Raw genomic sequence first — 19,800 nt, forward strand, 5'->3', positions numbered from 1 at the left:
CCACAAGACTTGCCAGAGGCCCAGAGACCCTTGGAACCAGATGTGTCAGAGGATTGGAACAGTGAACTGAGGGACACCTTTTTCAAAACCAGCTGGGTAAAAATCCAGGTTCCAGGGCACCCAGCCCACAGCCACTGAGGTAGAACCCCCGGAAGTTCAAGCCTGGGGCTCTGCATTTTTAACAAGAATCTCAGGTCACTCATGGGTCCAGTAAAGTCTGAAAAGTCTTGGATTCAAATTTAATTCATAACTTAGAATTTCTGGAGCACAAGACACTGGGATGGATACCTTTGAGTGGCCAAAGTCTCTAAGATGTGGTCTCTGGCCTCCAGCATCCTCACAGTCCAGGTCATAAAACAAGCCAGAAGCACAGGTGAAGGGCTAGTGTACATAAATGGTAACAGAACCAGGAGCAATTTAGAAATAAAGATGCAGGACATGCATGGTGGTCTCCACACCTGGCTGATCATCATCCTCCTTGGGGGGCTTCTCGAAGTATTACTGAACCCTGCTCTGACCTACGGAATCAGAATCTCAAGGAGTGGGAGCTGGGAATCACATTAGTTCAGAGCCACGGTGATTGCCACAGTCAGCCAGGTTGGGGAAGAAAGTCACTCGAAGAAAGCTCCCCAGAGCAGGTGTTAGGGTTAGACCAGCTGGAGAGAGTAGAGAGGTTGTTCCAGGCCTCACATGCTCGGGGGACCTGCTACTGCAGATCAGCGTGGCTACACCAGGGAGACAGAGAGGAGACCAGCTTAGAGACAAATTGGCGGCCAGAGCCTGTTGAAAGCTGTCTTTATTCTTTAGGCAATGGAAGTCATGTGAGTTTCAGAAAGACATATTTAAAGACCATCAGTCTGTCTATAATAGAATACTATTGGGGGACCTATATTGAACCTTGGCACTATGACATTTGGAGCTGGGTAGTTCTGTTGTGGAAACTGACCTGTATACTGAAGGGTGTCAGCAGTATCCCTGGCCTCTATCTACTAGATGCCAGTAGCACCACTATCCCTGGCTGTGCCAATCAAAAATATCTCCAGACATTGTCAAATGTCCTCTGCAGGGCAAAACTGACCCCAAGTTAAGAGTCACGGATCCATATGAAATTGCCGTTTTTGTAGGTCAAATATGGTTGAGGATCAGCAATTTCATACTCATCGTTAATAAAAACTGGCACCTATTAAGGTTTTGGCTTCATGTCAAGTACTGTTTGAAGTACAATCCATGTGCTAACTCATTTAATCATACTGACCCCATGAAGAAGAAAGAGAGGCTATACCCAGCTCACATAGCAGGGCCTGGACTCGAACCAGCCTCTCTGGCTCCTGAAGCCGAGTTCTTAGCTATGATGCTTAAGGCCATCAGATGCATCAGCCCAGGAGCCTGGGGACCAGGAGAGCCTGCTGCAGTAGGCGGTGTGGGCAGGGCTTTCCTCTGCCTGAGGTGCAGCTGTGTGAGCCTGAGCAGGCCCCTCAGGGTGCCTCTGAGCCTCACCTGGAGAGGAAGAAGGAGAGGCACACTGGCCACCCTCCTCCTCGGAACACCGCAGGGCTAAGAAACTCCTCCAGATGACAGGCCTCCACACCCTGTTAATACAAAGCACGATGATGATGATAGACACTGTCATTATTCATGATTATCATTCTTATTAATAATTAACATACTAGGGGCCCCTGGGGGACTGATGGGGCTGTTTTCATTGGTGCCCTGGTCATTGTGGAAAAACACTGGCCCTGAAGGAAGTTTGCCCTGGTGACCCAGATACCAGAAAGCTTCCCTGTGCAACAGGCAGAAGGTACTCTCCCACCAGCCACATCCAGGGCTCGGCCCAGAATCAAGTATACAGGCCTCTTGTGCACTGGGCTATGAGTTTAGAGAGTCCTCTTTGGAGAAAAAGGCAGGTCTTTACCAAGTTCTGACCCAAAGTGAGTCAGAAGCTCAGTTTTTCTCCTCAGGTGCCCTCCCCACCAGATCAGGGCTGGTGTAAACTTTCCAAGAGCTGGCAGCCAGGCAAGTCAAGCCACAGCCACCTGTGTGGCAGAGAAGTCCCCTCTTCAGTGTTGGAAGCCTCCTGAACACTGGGGTGGGTGACTGCTCTCCCACTCCCCTCAGTCCCAAGCCCTGCTCTTGGCCCAAGGGAAATATAACTGTCCATCACATTCACACACCCTTACACTTTGCTAATCAGGGTGATCGGCCATCTCTCCACATTCACATCATATACATTACTATTAGTAATAATAGCAAGTGCTCAATAAAAGCTTAGTTGGTGGCAGGCATGGTACCCAGCACTCTGCCTACCGTAACCATGGATCCCTCACAACTCCCCTCTCAAGCAGGGATTATTACCCTTGTTGTATAAGTGAGAAATCTGGGGTTCAGAGAAGTTGAGCAACTTGCCCAGAGTCCCAGAGCTAGTAACTGGCAGAGGTGGGGTTCAGTCCCATCATTCCAGCGCCAGAACCCATACTCCCAGCTGCTGCCCAGAGGGTGCTGTGCCTCCGCTTGGCAAAATTCACCTCAAACCACTCAGCTCTTTTGTTTCCAGGCATCTTCCCCCTGCAAATTAACCCTCCTCCTAAGAAAGGTCAGGGTCATCCCCAAGCCCAGTCCCCTAACCACAGACTCTTAACAGGTTTTTCCTATGGGCCAAGTGCAGGGCTACAGAGACAGCTGAGACATACTTGCATTTGGAAAAGCTGACCATCTTGGGGGAGCCACAGCCATGCAAGCAATTACACCTCTTTGCCTCATTTTCCCCTCTGGATCTTGATGGCCCAGGGATGGTATTCAGTCTACAGAAATGCTTTATGTGGCAACAGATAATGAGCCACACTGTTCTTAGGTGACTTTAATCAGTTGTCAGCATTTTAGAAGTCAGATTTCACATTTCCATGCAGACGTCCGTGTCCTCTTGAATAAGCAGAATGGCAACACCGGGCCTGAACTTCCAAACGCAGCTCCTCAGCTGGGACTCACTCAGGTGTGCCGCCCCAGATAGGGCTCGCCCTCTCCAGCCCTTCATTCCCCACCTCTCCCCAAAATTCCCGACAGCAACATGGAACATTGGTCCCTGATCCCCTATTGCCCTGCTGCTCTGCTTACACCAGCCCACTTGGCTCACTTTGCCATCCACGGGACCCCTTGGGGCTTGCATGTGTTCAGCCCTGGGACAGGCCCCTCTGCAGCACTCCTTACCCCCCGATGGCTTGTGAGCTCTGGGAAGACAGAACCATACCTTATCCCTTTTTGTATTTATAGTACCCAAAAGAATGTTCTAATTAATGAATTCCCTCTAGACCAGAAACACTTGAGTGCATGTAGAGAAAGCAGAACATTCTGTCCCTGCTCCTGTGACTTGCCCAGCCTTGGGAAGCTGACACACACATCCTGGTCAATAAACCTGCAAACCCTGAGGTCAGGCCCCATCTGTCATGGCCTCATCAAGCAAACCCACAGGGAGCCAGGATTCTAGTCTCCAGAGGGAGCCCTTTCTAATAAACTCCGTCTTCCATAAGAACAACAGTCTTTAGGTTTCCAGAGAACCTAAAATGGCATCTCACACTATAAAATGAGGGAAAGAAAAAAAGTTTAAACAAATAACTAGTCACAGACTGCCAAAGGTGGTGAAAACTAGCCTTAGATATTTATGCTTCAGGTGAACCCTCGATGGTATTTTACAGCTCCCTTTAATAAATCCCCTAGCTCCCAACCACAGCAGAAAACTAATGGGAAGAGAATTTGCAAAGACAGTAAAGCTATAGAAATGCAAGGTTAGGACTCTCATCACTTTTTCCCCGAGGCAGATTCCTCACACCATTGGTCTGCTGCCTGCAGAAGCCTTCAAACAAAGGAAAGCCGTTGAAGGAAGCCACCCAGGTGACAAGTTTACCCCTGGCAACCAGTTTGAAGTTTCTCACCTGTCCCAAATGCTCCTTGGTGACCCAACTCCCTGACAAGTTTCCCACAGCAAAGTATGAAAGCAAATTCCTGTCAGCCAAGGGAAACACTCCACCTGGCCCTGGCCACAGAACATTCCAGTGGAATCTGAACAGAGTCAAACACCCAAAGAGACCTGACTGCCATCAGTTCATAGCCAGCTGCCTGTGTAACCAAGGTGGCGCCTCCCCAGAGATTAGGATTGGGGCAGTTTTCTTGTTGGTACTCGAGCCCCCTTACATAGATCTATCAGCAGGTGGTGAGGGTAGGGTTAAGAAGGATGGCATCACTCCCATCCACAGGTCTGGAGAAAGTGCAGGTCCTCCCAGAGTGGGGATCACACACCAGGCAGGAGGACACCGCAGTTAAAGGCATGGACTGGAGGTCAGGTAGACAGAGGTAAAGTCCAGCTGAGTCTCCCATACAAATGACTTGGCCCCTTTAAGCCTCTGTTTCTTTGTGCACAAAATGAGGATACTAATACTTCATAGGATTGTAATGGGGACCCAGTGATGATAATGTATATAGAGCAATTGCTGCCTATGACAAGAGCCACTGGACTCATAAGTAATGGGACTACTTAAATTAATTGATTAAAATTTAGTTTCTCAGTCTCACTAGCCACATTTTAAGGATGTAATACCTCAGGGTAGCTAGTGGCTATTGTATTCATCTGCCCAGCTACAGACTCTGTCATGATCATGGAAAGTTCTATTAGACAGCACCGGAGAACATTCAAGCCCAGTTCCCAGCACAGCATATGAGCTCAAGTGTTTGCTATTGTGGCCGCTGTTGGCATCATCACCGCAGCCAAGGGATGTTGTGAGGTCCTGCTGGAAGGAGTATGTAAGTAGGGCTGACCATACTCCAGCCCTTTCCTGCCCAGCCCCCAGAGCACAGAGGTTGTAGGACTTGGTGAATCTGGTTCTTAAAAGGCTGAGAATGCGTGAGTCCAATACACGTGCCCTTGGTCCTAGTGCACCCACTGCCTCATAGCCCTGTGGAATGTGCAGCCAGGTGGGAACCAGCGCCTACCTGAGGCCAAGGAGAGAACAGCAGCTGGGTCAAGTGTGATGATTCATTTGCAGCCAGGTGAGGTGACTCTTCCCACTCCTTCTGTGACTTGTGCCTAAACTAATCAGCATAATTAAGTTTAATATTAGTAGAAGCTTGGGAAGTTTTTTTTTTTAAGTATGTCACTAAACCTTTTTCCTTTTCCGTCATAAAGAGCAACTGAGAAGTACTCCCAATATTACAACTAGGAAGAGAAAAGATCGCCCTCCCCTGCCCACTAGAATCAGCTGGGAGCTTTAAAAATCTTGATGCTCAGGACTGACTCCTAGAGATTCTGATTTAATTGATCTAAAGGTGTGGCCTGGACATCAGGATTTTTGAAAGCTCTGCAGGCAATTTCAATGAGCAGCCAAGGTTGAGAAACATTGGTTTCACTATTAAAAACTTCATGGTGGCTCTCAACTCTGGCTGTGTCAGAATTACCTTTTGGTCCTTTCTTTAAAATGCCCTGGCCCCACTTGCAGAGAGATTTTGATCTGGGAGGTCCCAGCTGTAGGTGAGACCCACTGGGCTGCTTGGGGCTATGACACAGCATTCTTGGAGCTCTTCTAGGTCAGGACCTGGAGTCCCAACGATGAGGCAGTTCCCCAGGTGCCTCCCGTGCCTCCCACCTTGGGGAAGTGTTCGCTCAGAAGCATGTTGGGCTCCCTCACTCTGTGGGACTGGGAGTTGAGTGTTTGCAGCTATTACACTAGAGTGATAGGCACTCTTGTTGGCATGAAGACTTTCCTAAGGGGCTGGGCCTCCTGCTGGGGTGGTTTTAAAGCAGAGCTGATTTGCAGGGGCCAGCATGCATGAATGGCAAATGTTCCTCTGGGAGAAAAAGCATGGAAAGTCAGCAAGGTGTGTCCCAGCCCAGGGAGTTGTCTCCCTTGGTGTGTTAAGATGGCACTGTCTGAGGGCACATTTGCACCTTGCCACACTGACAGCGAGGAGACCTCGCTACAGGACAATCAGTAGCCCATCTCTTGTGTCTGATCAGGTTTGTGTTTGTCACTAAATCACTAGCCCGGGGTATCTTCCAATCCAATTTGCATTAACCCAGAAAGGTAGCCTTATTGGGTGAGACTGTTAGTTCCCAAACCTCTAGAAGCTTTTGTTTCTTCATCTGTCAAACAAGGTAAGTAATAGCTGCAACCTCACAGGTCAGTTGCGATTGTTGGGATTAAAAGAGATGATTCATGTAGGAGTTTAGCCTACTGCTTGCAGTAAATGTTACATGTTGTAATTAGCAGTTGGCTGCCACTATTTTATTTAAATGAAATTTACTGGGGTCTCCAGTATTGATGTGTTAAGTCATAGCATTTTTAGAGCTGAATAATAGGCGAGGTGCTAGAATCCCTCTTTCCCAGGGCCTGCTGGTTAGAGTAGAAACGTTTCAAGTTGTGTGAAATTGTCATGGGTTGTTCACCTTCCTATACCCTGAGACTTTCACAAAAGACTCTGCAAATCCTCATTATGGTACCCTTCACCAGGAGAAAGAAGCACTAACCCTAACCCTAACCTTTTGCAGAGAAGTCTCACTGGCTTGTCTACAACTCCTGGTTACAAATCTGATAATCCACTCCAAAGCCCAGGCTCCCCGGCCCCATTCCCTTCAGTGGTTCACCAGAGGTTTCTGTAGAGCTAAGCCTGGCCCTGCCCTGCAAGAGCAAGAAGGCTGGGGCCAGAAGTGAAGCTGGTTGGAGAAGAGCAGTCAGAAAGGTGGGCATAGTCCTGGGGGGTTCAAGGAGGAGAGGTTAGGGAGATCAAAGTGAGCTATGGAAGAATGGATGGATGGGTGACAAAAAGGAATGTGAATGAGTCTGTAAATTACATTCTTCTGGAGAATGTGATCCTTGGAATGGAGCCTGAGGAGGAGGATGAGGAATGATAGAATGATATTGCAGGTGGAGAAGGTAGCCAGAGTTGAGATTCACAGTGGAGGGTAGTTGTTCATTCATTCTGCAGGTGTGTCCTGAGTCCCCACATGCTGGGAACTGTGCTAGGTGCAGTGTGTGGATTGGCAACAACTTGGATTGGCTGGAACCTAGGTGGGTGGGAGATAAAGTAGAGGCGTGGATTAGGGCCCTGTGGGAGAGAGGGCTAGCTATCACAGAGGAAGCGCACAACTCAGGGACCTCATCTGGAAGGTCGGAGAGCCGTCTGGGTGCCGCGTGAAAACTTGAGGAGCTAGAGGGAGGGACCCTTTGCAGGATTTTCTTGAGATATGGACGGCTTAGATTTATGCACTGCCTAAGACTGTTGCTTATCACCTCTCAGCCTGGAGTCTAATCCACTCTCCGCCTCCACCTCATAGGAAAGGGCTGGTGCCTGCGGGGAGAGCTGTTTCTTGACCTTTGCCTTTATGTAATTTTGTTATTAAAATCAAAGCAAGCAAACAAACAATAAAACCCTGTCCCTGTCCCATAGCCCCCTGAGCCATTGAAAGTCACTGTCCTTATTCAGAGTTCTGTGATCCCCTCTCAGTGTGCCTGGTCTTCAAAGTCCTTTTAATCTAAAAGTGAAGGTTAGAGGCTAATTAATCAAAAGATAAACTCTTTTAAAAAGTTTAGCTATCATTGCCATGTCTAGGGGAGAAACAAAACAAAACAAAACTTTAAATCTAGCATAGGATATGGGGCCGCTCTGCTGAAGTCCCCACCGGCAGGCCGGGCGCGGTGGCTCACGCCTGTGATCCCAGCACTTTGGGAGGCCGAGGCGGGCGGATCACCTAAGGTCAAGAGCTGGAGACCAGCCTGGCCAACATGGTGAAACCCCGTCGCTACTAAAAATACAAACATTAGCCAGGCGTGGTGGCATGTGCCTGTAATCCCTGCTACTCAGGAGGCCAAGGCAGGAGAATCACTTGAACTCAGGAGACGGAGGTTGCAATGAGCTGAGATCCCGCCACTGTACTCCAGGCTGGGTGACAAGAGCGAGACTCCATCTCAAAAAAAAAAGAAGTCCCCCCTGGCAAAGGAGGTGGTGATCTTACATTTCTATTGACAATAAGAATGTTACTCCATACAAAGGGACCAGTGTCTAAGCTAAGTATCTTTTATTGAGAAGAATCACATGCTTGGGGGATTAGTGGCTCAGGGTGAGGGGATGCCTGTAGAAGAAAATGACCATCCCATCCTTATGGCCAGGGCACATCCTGAAGCACTTTTGAGACCCACTCGTGCATAGCAGGGGGCTGTGATTAAAAGATTAATGCCAAAGAACCTCTGAATGGTAGCAATACCAGGAATTACATCACCTGGTGTTGGCACCACACTGTACAGGCTACACGCACATTCAAACATGACCTTGCTTATGCCTTTACTAAGCCTGGTATGGAGGTAGACCAGGTATTGATGGACAGGAGGACACCAGGGTTCACAGGAGAGTAGTGACGTCTACAGTCCTACAGTGACCAGGTAGTAGTGCTGGGTAATCTGGTAGATACTTGAAGAACTAATTAAACTTGATGAAGAAGATAAAAAGGCAAACCACAGCCTATGTCTCCACTGGGTTCAGATGTTTTCTTTCTCATCACCAGAAATTCTGAAAATACACATTTGGTTTAAAAATAACCTGGATTTTTTATGAACTGCCAAAATGAAGCCTGTGTCATGAACACATTTACTGCCTTTATTCCTCCAGGATGTGGCACAGTCACAATAGTCATGGATTGCTTCAGGCGTAGCTTGCATCCTCAGATGACAAGGATGATTCGATTCCCGAAGTCCTTCTCCACATAAGCGGTGCTGCCTGCAGCAGGGACGCAGGAGGCATTTTGCTGACACCTTTCCCTCCAGTTGCAAAAGCTGGCAGGGCCCCTTTGGGCTTTACCTGCAGGCTCTGGGTCCCTCCAGGCAAGCCCTCCGTGGAGAGCTAGGGTAACAAGACCTTTTGTCAGGAGAGTGCACTGACCTTCCTTTCTTCCCCAGCTGCCATTCTGGGTACGTTGGTGCACGCTGTGAGCATGCGGACCTCCTGGCTGTGGTGGCCGCCAGTCAGAAGAAGCAGGCCATCACCGCCTTGGTGGTGGTCTCCATCGTGGCCCTGGCTGTCCTTATCATCACATGTGTGCTGATACAGTGAGTACTTGCTGCTCCTAAGGCCAGGTCCCCTGCCTGCCTCCCCTGCCAGGGACATTTGCAGTACATCCAGATAACAGGGCCACCTCAGCACAGCTTATTGCTGCGATGTCTGAGTGGTGTCAGCAAAGCTAAATGCTACTTTGATGACTGTTGGCATGGCATGGCATGGCAGCCAAGCTGCATGAAGGCCTCGTACATGCTGGGTGGATCCCCAACTAGGGGGTTCATGCACCGTGGAGGCCAGTGCAGAACCAAAGGCATGCTGGTTCTTTCCACGGTTGTGTTGGAGTCTTCAGAATAGTGATGAAGGGGGCAGGTCCTCCAGAGAGGACTGGAGACAGCTCCTAGCCTCCTTCCAGCAGCAGCAAAAGTGCTTTCTCTCTACAGAAGTCATTTTGCAAATACTAAACCATGTCGAGGGCCATTGTTGCTGTTACAGGCTGATGACCATCACTCTGTACAGCTCTTCCTCTTTGTCCACTTCTCTGCCCCTCCTCATCCTCCAAAACTCAGTTACTGTGTTGTATCTTCCACGAAGCCTCCCTGGGGCCCAGACCAGGAGAGACCTTTTCAGGTGTGTCTTGGCCCCATTTGCTTGCCCGTATCTCCTGACTGGACTGCTCTGCAGCGTCAGAGACCCTGGGAATACAGTGCAATATTCCTAGCATTTGGAACTATGCCAGATTTATTCCCTGGAAATATCTGAAGTCTGAATCTTAGGGGATTTGTTAGGTTTGTGCAAAAGTAACTGCGGTTTTCACTATTACTTTTTAAGACCAAAACCACAATTACTTTTGCACCAACCTAATATACCTGATTGGATATGCACAAGGAAGTCTCAGAACAGTTAAAGGCTGCCACTCAATTCAGTGTAGGTTAACTCATGGTGGAGACGATCAGTGGGTGGGCCCCTCTGGCAAGGTTGTGGTCAGTAGCTACATGTCGATGCAGGAAGCCAAACTTATACCCTCCAAGGTTGCCTAAGGTTTGGACAGATAAACAAACTGTCCCTTTGGTTTGTGGCTCTTGAGACATCTGAAACACATGCCCCTGGTTCTGGTAACAGTGGGGCACCCCTTAGAGTCCCAGCTTGTTGACAGTAGCCACAGCTTGCTCACATCCTTCTCCTGGACCAAGGCAGCACTGAGTGGTGAGGGATGGGGTCTGAGCTGGGTTGCCCTTTCCGTCCCCTCCAGGCAGTATCCATTCTGCCTCCAGAGGCCTTGGAAAAACATGTTTGCTGGGAGAAGACAAGCAGCTCTGGTTCAGACTGGGCCAGAGCCCAGGCTGGGCCACTCAGAAGGACCCTCCTCAAGGAGCAGGAGCAAGCTAGTGGGCTGCCAGCCTTACTTCTCATGGCCAGTAGCTGTGTGTGCTGCCCCATCCTTCCATTGTCCTGTTTCTGTGGCCAGGAGGGTCACAGGGACTTAGGAATAAGACTGGGGGCCCATGTGGGCCTCCCCAGAGGGACCTAAGAGCTAATTTTGGCAGATTGTCTGGAAACAGGAATGATCTAGATGCCTAGACAGCATCTTTCATTTCCAGGGAGGCAGCCAGTCCCAACTCCTGTGTCTCTTCCCAGCCTTGGTCTCCCTTCCAGAGACCAAGTTCAGAATTCATGAGCCAGAGACTAAGCTCTCACTCCTGCCAGGCTGCTGGCTTCCTGGGCTTAGGGCCCTCCTGAGTTGCAGGGTCCAAGTTGGGACCAGCTTGTCCCATGCTGGAGGGATCTAGAGGCCTTGATCCCATTGCCCTGGGATGCTCCAGTCTGGGAAGTGACAAGGACAAGCCCACCTGGCTGGCTGACTGTGAGAAAGTAGTCATTGATGGCTCTGGAACCAAGGCCTTTAGAGCCCCCTGGCATGGGATGTGCTGTTTCCAGTCCAGACTCTGCAACTCAGGAGGGCCTCATGCCCAGGCACACTGCTCTGGGCTCTCAGTTTTCACCTGTGACATAAGCAGGTTGGGCGGGAAGGTCTCAGAGCCTCCTCCTAGCCCTCCTGTCCAAAGATTCAGGGGCTCCAGTAACCTGTCCAGCTTCTCACTGCAGGACAGTGCCAAGACAGGGATTGGGATGGGAATCATGAAATGCCCACTGGATACCAAGAGAGAAGCCCAGCAACAGTCTTATTTCTTCATCTCTGCCACCTGGCTCATCTTAGGAAATTTCTCCTAACTCCAGCCCTAGCCCAGGAACACATAAATTATATATACATTAAGGTTAGAATGAGTGGAAATGAAGTTCTCCACGATATCCCAAGGGAAACGGCTGGCAGCATCTGTGGGTAACTCCTCTCTCACTCAGTGCTTTCTTTTCTCTTCTTCTTTTGGGGCTTTTTTTTTTTTCTTGCAAACTCTGAAAACTCTCCATTCCTGCCCACAGAGGGAGGACTCCGGGTCACAAAGGTTTACAGAGAGGGTAGATGTTCCAAAACTAGAGAAGTTTAGTCCTGAGAGCAGGATTCAAAGCCATTGAGATCCATAACTCATTCTTCCATTTTTTTTTCCATGGGTCAATTCAGCCATCCAAGTTCCCTGTTCTGCTACTGGCAATACCAGATGAATAACCTCTTCCTAAACCCCCACAGCCATGCCAGCTGGAGGTGGCCACTTTATCCCAGTCCTTTGTCCCAATTCTGAGGCCATTACACTTGTGGAGTTACCCACCTGGTTCTTTATCAAGAAAGCCAGGTGGAGGACCAGTTCCCTCTGACGGCTGGGGAAGCTGGAGCCAGGTTGGCTTGCAGAAATGGAGCAAATACTTGAGGGCAGCCAACAGATGCTTCTGTTGTTGGCCAGCATCTGCCCCAAAAAACCACTGCCCTATCAAGCCCTCACCCCGCTATGGTACGTGTCCCTCTAGAAGCCCCCATGGGGAGCTAGTTTAGAGCTGGAGCTGCCCAGCAGGGCCCTTGGGCAGATGCTGTGCCACCCCGGCCCTCCTGCCAGGCTCCTGCCCAGACTGGGTCCCCTGTGTCTTTGCAGCTGCTGCCAGGTCCGAAAACACTGTGAGTGGTGCCGGGCCCTCATCTGCCGGCACGAGAAGCCCAGCGCCCTCCTAAAGGGAAGAACCGCTTGCTGCCACTCAGAAACAGGTAACGAGCCTCTTCTCTGGTGGGAGACACTATTGGGTGGAGAAAACGACCACTTTCTCCAAGTCAGGGCAGAGGTTCCTGGAGTATGAAGCAGGAAGAGGGGAGAAAAGGAAGAGACTGTCTCATTCTACCAAGTCAGGTTTAGCTTATTCATAGGTGCCTTTTACTTAGGAGGGACCCCTTATATCCTGGCTGGTGGCTGTGGGACCTTTGACAAGTTACTCAACCTCTCAGAGCCTCGAGTTGTTTTGTTTTGTTTTGTTTTGTTTCTGTTTTTTGAGATGGAGTCTTACTCTGTCACCCAGGCTGGAGTGCAATGGTATGATCTGGACTCACTGCAACCTCCAACTCCCGGTTTCAAGTGATTCTCCTGCCTCAGCCTCTCGAGTAGCTGGGATTACAGGCTGCCCTCCACCACGCCTAGATAATTTTTGTATTTTTAGTAGAGACAGGGTTTCGCCGGGGTCAGGCTGGTCTCGAACTCCTGACCTCAAGTGATCTGCCCACCTCAGCCTCCCAAAGGGCTGGGATTACAGGCGTGAGCCATTGTGGCCGGCTTAGCCTTGGTTTTCTTATTCTTAAAAAGATGTTGTGCAAATTGCATGAGTACTGATATAAAATACCTAGTATAGTGTATCACCCAAATTGTAAGCACTCAAGAGATGTTCATTCTCTTTCCCTTGAGCGAGTCACTTCCCCTTTTTCATCTGTAAAAGGAGGCATTTGGCCTATGGAAGGTCTCTAAGGACTTTAAAACCCTTCCTATGATCTGCATTAAGTGTACCTTTTTTCCTGGACATTTTTGCCAACATCCATAAAGAAGATTGGACATCAGGATGTGGGGCCCAGCTTGCACCTCAGGAGCCTCCTCGGAGCATCAGTGGCTCTGGGCTCATGGAGGTGAAGAGTCCTTCATCCAAACAGGGAAGGAAAAGTCTCACACCGGCCAGCTTTTCGGGGATGCGGTTTTGACCGAGAGAGCCCATCGTAAAGTTCTTCTTGAGGACATAGTGGGTCAGGAGACAGTCATTAAAGCGAATCCACCCAGAAGTGTCCTTCCCTAGTAAACAGTTGGTGTTCAGAAGTTCCAGGGTCCATGGAGAGGGTAGGGAGGAAGGCTGCTGGGAGTCTGGACACACGTGTGTTCATTAGAGCTCGTGGTCATCTGGAGGGAGCTGAAGGCTCAAGAACACATGCATTTGTTCTTTATTTCAATCACCATAGTCACTGTGTGCAGTAAGTGAGCACACACAGACTGTGCAGGAGCAGCACTTGAGATTAGGAGCCATAGCTCTTGAGGATGCAAATCCATTCAGCCTTACAGTGGCCTTAGGAAGAGGATGGTTCATGAGTGATGTGGGTAAACTGAGTCTGCTGACAGCCTGCTTGGGTCCCACTGGGAGTCAGTGGGGCAGTGAGGATGAGAACTAGGGCCTCTAAAGACCCCTCTCCACATCTCCTTTCAATCACCTTGGGCTAATCCATTGAGCTAATGAAGGCAAATCTTTTTATTTTTTCTTTTAGCACCAATAGAAACATGTTTTTAATCTTTTAAGAAAATTTGTAATAGATTCTGTAGCATTCGTCTGAACCTAACAGAGTCATTTGGGGTGGAGTAAGTTTCTCGTTAATGTCACTTCTTCTCTACCCACATTTAAGAAGTTAGCTCTAAGCCTGGGGATGGGTCTGGCCTTTAGAGATGGCCACCTGGGCTGAAGTCCCTTTCCCTCAGATGGTGCATATCACCACCTCATGTAGCACCTGCCAGGCCTGCTGGGCCTAAAGGATGGGTGAACCAGGGGTACTCACCTGTGAGCACCTCCAGAGGAACCATGGCAAGGACCTAGAAAGATGTCCAGACTAAGTTGAACTCAGGAACTGAGGATGGTCCATGCTGCCTCACCACAACAGATACAGAGGATACCCTCAGGGCCCAGCCATTGAAAAATAAATGGGTCCATTCTTGTATGGCCTCAGGGGAAGCCTTTCTGCCACCAGAGCCCTGGACCAGGGCTGCCCACCAAGTCACCCCTTACAGAAGCTGGCTGCAGGCCAGATTAAAATGATACCCTCACAACAGGGGGCATCCCCCTGCTCCCCCACGTATGCCTTCCTTCTGCTACCACTCACTCACTCACTCACTCACTTTCAATCAGTCTCTCTAGCTTCCTTTGGCACTGAAAGCACAATGTCAGAGGTTGCGGTCCCCAAGACTGAACCAGCAGAATTTGGACTCAGGCCTAACTCCCCGAGAGAACTTGGTGACAATTGGCTGTGCCATCTCCAAGTCTCTTTCCTAAGCTTATTTTCCCAACATGGCCAGGGTGTGGCCCACAGTACCTAACCCGTTTTTCCTTCCTGCCAGTGGTCTGACGAGTCCAGAGGAGTTTGGCCAGGTGGACTGTGGCAGATCGATAAAGAAAGGCTTCTTCAGGACAGCACTGCCAGAGATGCCTGGACGTGCCACAGACCTTCCTACTTGGCCTACAATCACCTGTGCAGCCTTTTGTGGGCCTTCAAAAATCTGTCGAGAACTCTGTCTGCTTGGGGTTATTCAGTGTGACCTAGAGAAGAAATCGGTGGACCACGATTTCAAGACTGGTTAAAAAAGAACTGCAAAGAGACGGACTCCTGTTCACCTAGGTGAGGCGTGTGCATCAGTTGGTGTCTGAGTCCAGATGTGTGCAGTTGTCTTCTGCCAGCCATGGATTCCGGGCTACATATTTCTTTTTAATGGGCCACCTCCCCACAACAGAATTCTGCCCAACACAGGAGATTTCTGTAGTTATTGTTTTCTATCATCCGCCTACTGGGGAAGAAAGTGAAGGAGGGGAAACTGTTTAATGTCACATGAAGACCCCAGCTTTAAGAGAAGCTGTATCCTCTAACCACGAGACCCTCGACCAGCCCAACATCTTCCATGGACACATGACATTGAAGACTGTCCTAAGCTATTGCCACCCTTGGAGATAATGTCTTATTTATTAGATGGATAATGGTTTCATTTTTAATCTCTTAAGTCAATGTAAAAAGCATAAAACCCCTTCAGACCTCTACATTCATGATGTATGTGTTGCTGACTGAAAAGCTGTACTGATTAGAAATGTCTGGCCTCTTCAAGACAGCTAAGGCTTGGGAAAAGTCTTCTGGGGTGTGGAGATGGAACCAGAGGCTGGGTTACTGGTAGGAACAAAGGTAGGAGTTCAGAAGTGGTGCCATTGAAGCCACAAAGCCAGTAAATGCCTCAATACATTCTGGGAGAAAACTTAGCAAATCCATCAGCAGGAATCTGTCCCCTCTGTTGAGGAGAGAGGAAGAATGTGTGTGTCTACACAGGATAAACCCAATACATGCTGTACTGCTCAGTGATTAAATGGGCTCGCTTCCTCGTGAGCCCTTCGTGAGTATGTTTAGAAATAGAGCATTAGCCACGAGCCATGGGCATTTCAGGCCAAATCCATGAAAGGGGGACCAGTCGTTTATTTTTCATTTTGTTGCTTGGTTGGTTTGTTGCTTTATTTTTAAAAGGAGAAGTTTAACTTTGCTATTTATTTTCGAGCACTAGGAAAACTATTCCATTATTTTTTTTTTCTTCATTTCCATTCAGGATGCCGGTTTTATTAATAAAAACTCTAATAAGTCACCTCCACTATGTGGGTCTTCCTTTCCCCGCAAGAGAAGGAGCAATTGTTCCCCTGAGCACCTGGGTCCGTCTGACCCGTGGGGCCTGCCTGTGAGAAGCAGTGGGCCCCTTCAAATACAGAGTGGATAGCTCATCCCTAGGAATTTTCATTGAAATTTGGAGACAGAGTAACGAAGAAATAATATATAAACGCCTTATGTGAGGAAACGCTACTAATATTTGAAAAGTGAAAGATTTCTCCCTACTAACTCTTAAGTGCACCTAGCTTACTACATCATGAAAGGTACATTTAAAATATGTCAAATTGGCTTGAACTTTTCAGAGAATTTTGTCTTCCCCCTAATTCTTCTTCCTTGGTCTGGAAGAACGATTTCTATGAATTTTCTCTTTTTTATATATATAATTCAGACAATTCTGACCCATGTCTTCACTTTGGGCACTCTTATTTAACAATGCCACACTGGAAGCACTAAATGCAGACCTCAGATCTGTTCAGAGCTGACCTCCCAGCAACATAGTTGACACAGCTCCAGGTTTTTAAATTATTAAAATAAGTTCAAGTTTACATCCCTTGGGCCGGATATGTGGGTTGAGGCTTGACTGTAGCATCCTGCTTAGAGACCAATCAATGGACACTGGTTTTTAGACCTCTATTGATCAGTAGTTAGCATCCAAGAGACTTTGCAGAGGCATGGGAAGATGAGGCTGGACAGATGGCAGAAGCAGAGGTTCTCTGCAAAGACTTGAGATTTAGTGTCTGTGAATGCTCTGGTTCCTAGGTCCAGCAAGTCACACCTGCCAGTGCCCTCATCCTTATGCCCATAACACACACACAGTGAGAGGCCTCAAATATACACCTCCCTAGAAGTGCCTTCTAAGTCAGTTCTTTGGAAACCAGCAGGTCTGAAAAAGAGGCTGCATCAAGGCAAGCCTGGTTAGACCACTGTCCATGCCTCAGGATAGAACAGCCTGGCTTATTTGCAGATTTTTCTTCTAGAAATCAAATAACTGATAAGCATTGGATCCCTCTGCCATTTAATGGCAATGGTAGTCTTTGGTTAGCTGTAAAAATACTCCATTTCAGGTTAAAAATGCACCTTCTAATCCATCTCTGCACGCTCCCTGTGTTTCCTTGCCCTTTAGAAAATGAATTGTTCACTACAATTAGAGAATCATTTAACATCCTGACCTGGTAAGCTCCCACACACCTGGCAGTGGGGAGCGTCGCTGTTTCCAATGGCTCAGGAGACAATGAAAAGCCCCCATTTAAAAAAATAACAAACATTTTTTAAAAGGCCTCCAATACTCTTATGGAGCCTGGATTTTCCCACTGCTCTACAGGCTGTGACTTTGTTTAAGCATCCTGGCAGGAAATGTTTTCTTCTACATGGAAAGATAGACAGCAGCCAACCCTGATCTGGAAGACAGGGCCCCAGCTGGACACACATGGAACCCAGCCAGGGATGCGCTGGCCATTGTGTCCCTGCGGGAGAGATGGGCAGAATGGCCCTGGAGTCCTTTTTCCTGAGAAAGGAGGAAAAGGTGGGATTGACACTCACCCACCCACACTGGTAAGGGAGGAGAATTTGTGCTTCTGGAGCTTCTCAAGGAATTGTGTTTTGCGAGTACAGAAAACTGTCTGTTGTCTTCAAGCCAGGTTTTCCAGGGCACATGGGTCATCAGTTGCTTTTTCAGTCAGTTTGGCCGGGATGGACTAATGAGGCTCTAACACTGCTCAGGAGACCTCTGCCCTCTAGTTGGTTCTGGGCTTTGATCTCTTCCTACCTGCCCAGTCACGGAGGGAGGAATGACTCAAATGCCCAAAACCAAGAGGACGTTGCAGAAGTAAGACAAGCATGTGTATATTTTCAAGTGTTCTAACATAAGACCTGTTCTCCCTAGCCATTGATTTACCAGGCTTTCTGAAAGGTCTAATGGTTCACACGCAGAGAGAGAGAGTACTGAAAAAGCAACTCCTCTTCCTAGTCTTAATAATTTACTAAAATGGTCAACTTTTCATTATCTTTATTATAATAAACCTGATGCTTTTTTTTTTTAGAACTCCTTACTCTGACATCTGTATATGTTGCACTGAAAAGGTTAATATTTAATGTTTTAATTTATTTTGTGTGGTAAGTTAATTTTGATTTCTGTAATGTGTTCATGTGATTAGCAGTTCTTTTCCTTAATATCTGAATTATACTTCAAGAGTAGTGAGCAATATAAGATGCAATTGTGTTTTTCAGTAATGTGCATTGTTATTCAGTTGTACTGTACCTTATTTGGAAGGATGAAGGAATGAATTTTTTTTCCTAAGTCAAGACTGGAGTGTTTCTTTAATGAGATTAGGATACTGCTCAAGAAAATGAAGACTTTTCTCTGCAAATGTGATTGATGTGGAAAAATTAGATGATCTGTTACAAAATGTAGAAATCCTATAATTAACCACAGTTGATCCCTGTCTTCTTGAAGAATTCAAGTTCTCTGAAGCTCTTCCCAGTATATAAGTACTTAGTAGACTATGTGTCCAATAATGCTAATTGATGTGGTGGAAAATATACAATCTCTGCCACTGCAGGAATTGAAATCTGGTGGAGAAGACAGACAGATATGCTGAGAATAATTCTGGACTATTTCTAGACAATACAAATAAGCCATGAAATTATAAGGTAGAGAATATATGTTAACAGTGGTGGTTCTCAAAGCATGGTTCCAGACCTGCAGCATTGGTATAACCTGTGAACTTGTTAGGAATGCAATTCTTTGGGCTCCAGCCCAGACCTACTATACTGTGAGGGTGCTCCACACTCTTTCTGCCCTCTGGGTGATTCTAATACATACTCAAAATTTTTAAATATTTTTTAATTTTGTAGAGAGACAGGGTCTCCCTGTGTTTTCCAGGCTGGTTTCAAACTCCTGGACTCAAGCGATCCTCCACCTTGACCTCAGAGTTCTGGGATTATAGGCGTGGGCCACTGCGCTTGGCTGATGCTCAAATTTAAGAACTACTATGCTACGGGACTCAGTGAAAGGACAACTTAGTGTTGAGCTACAGTTTTATGGAAAAGCTTTGAAGAGGCTTTGCAGAAGAAGTGAAACACAATTTACCTCTTGGAGTTCAAATGTAATAGCCATCAGAAAGCGTAGCCTTGAATGAAGGATCTTCTCCGCTCAGCCTAGTTGAAGGAAAAAAATAGATCTGTCCATCTCCCACCATACCCCCAACCACCACCGGGCTCACCCGCCCCTGTTCCCCACCACCCAGTCTGTAATTATAAGGAATTGTTCTAAAACAGTCAACCGGATCTTACAAACCCATAGTAAGGCCTCTGCCCTTTTTTTTTTTTTTTTTTTTTTTTTTGAGATGGTATCTTGTTCCATCACCCGGGCAGGAGTGCAGTGGTGTAATCTCGGCTTGCTACAACCTCCGCCTCCCGGGTTCAGGAAATTCTCCTGCCTCAGCCTCCGGAGTAGCTGGAACTACAAGTGTGTGCCACCACACCCAGCTAATTTTTGTATTTTTAGTAGAGACGGCGTTTCACCATGTTGCCCAGGATGGTCTCAATCTCTTGACCTTGTGATCTGCCTGCCTCACCCTCCCAAAGTGCTGGGATTACAGGCGTGAGCCACCGCGCCCGGCCGGGCCTCTGTACTTCTAACCCATGGGTGGGATTCACATGTGCAACATAAGAAGCGCTCACGGAAAAGTGGAGAGTGAAATCGTTGCTGCATAGTATAAAATCCTGGGCCCCAAAGAAAGTTCTGCTCTTTGTAGAGAGGGACGAGCATGTGGAGCTTGCTGTCCAGACCCCAGAGGTCTTAGGATCAGCCAAACTTGCAGAAAGATGGAAACTCAAGCAATTCTTCCTCCCAAGCTCCCTGGCCTGGCATCTGGCCCTCAATAAACTCTTTCCCTACCTCTTGAAAGAGAGTGGGGAGACTTCCTACCCAAACCTGGTCTTCCTCCTCATGACCCCAT

General features: G+C 48.0%; 1 protein-coding gene across 2 annotated transcripts in view; it reads left to right on the forward strand.

Annotated features, from left to right (window-relative positions):
- The window catches only part of TGFA (transforming growth factor alpha), a 107,746-nt gene extending 89,604 nt beyond the window's left edge, over positions 1–18,142 (forward strand). For both annotated transcript variants that reach the window (XM_045369128.2, XM_005575652.4), the window contains exons 4-6: positions 8,931–9,080; positions 12,069–12,178; positions 14,544–18,142. In XM_045369128.2, coding sequence (XP_045225063.1) covers positions 8,931–9,080; positions 12,069–12,178; positions 14,544–14,551 — 268 coding nt within the window. In that variant the 3' untranslated portion in view covers positions 14,552–18,142. The remainder of the gene's footprint in view (positions 1–8,930; positions 9,081–12,068; positions 12,179–14,543) is intronic.
- Positions 18,143–19,800: the final 1,658 nt, after the last annotated feature.

The sequence above is a fragment of the Macaca fascicularis genome, chromosome 13 (assembly GCF_037993035.2).
Source record: "Macaca fascicularis isolate 582-1 chromosome 13, T2T-MFA8v1.1".
Taxonomy (NCBI): domain Eukaryota; kingdom Metazoa; phylum Chordata; class Mammalia; order Primates; family Cercopithecidae; genus Macaca; species Macaca fascicularis.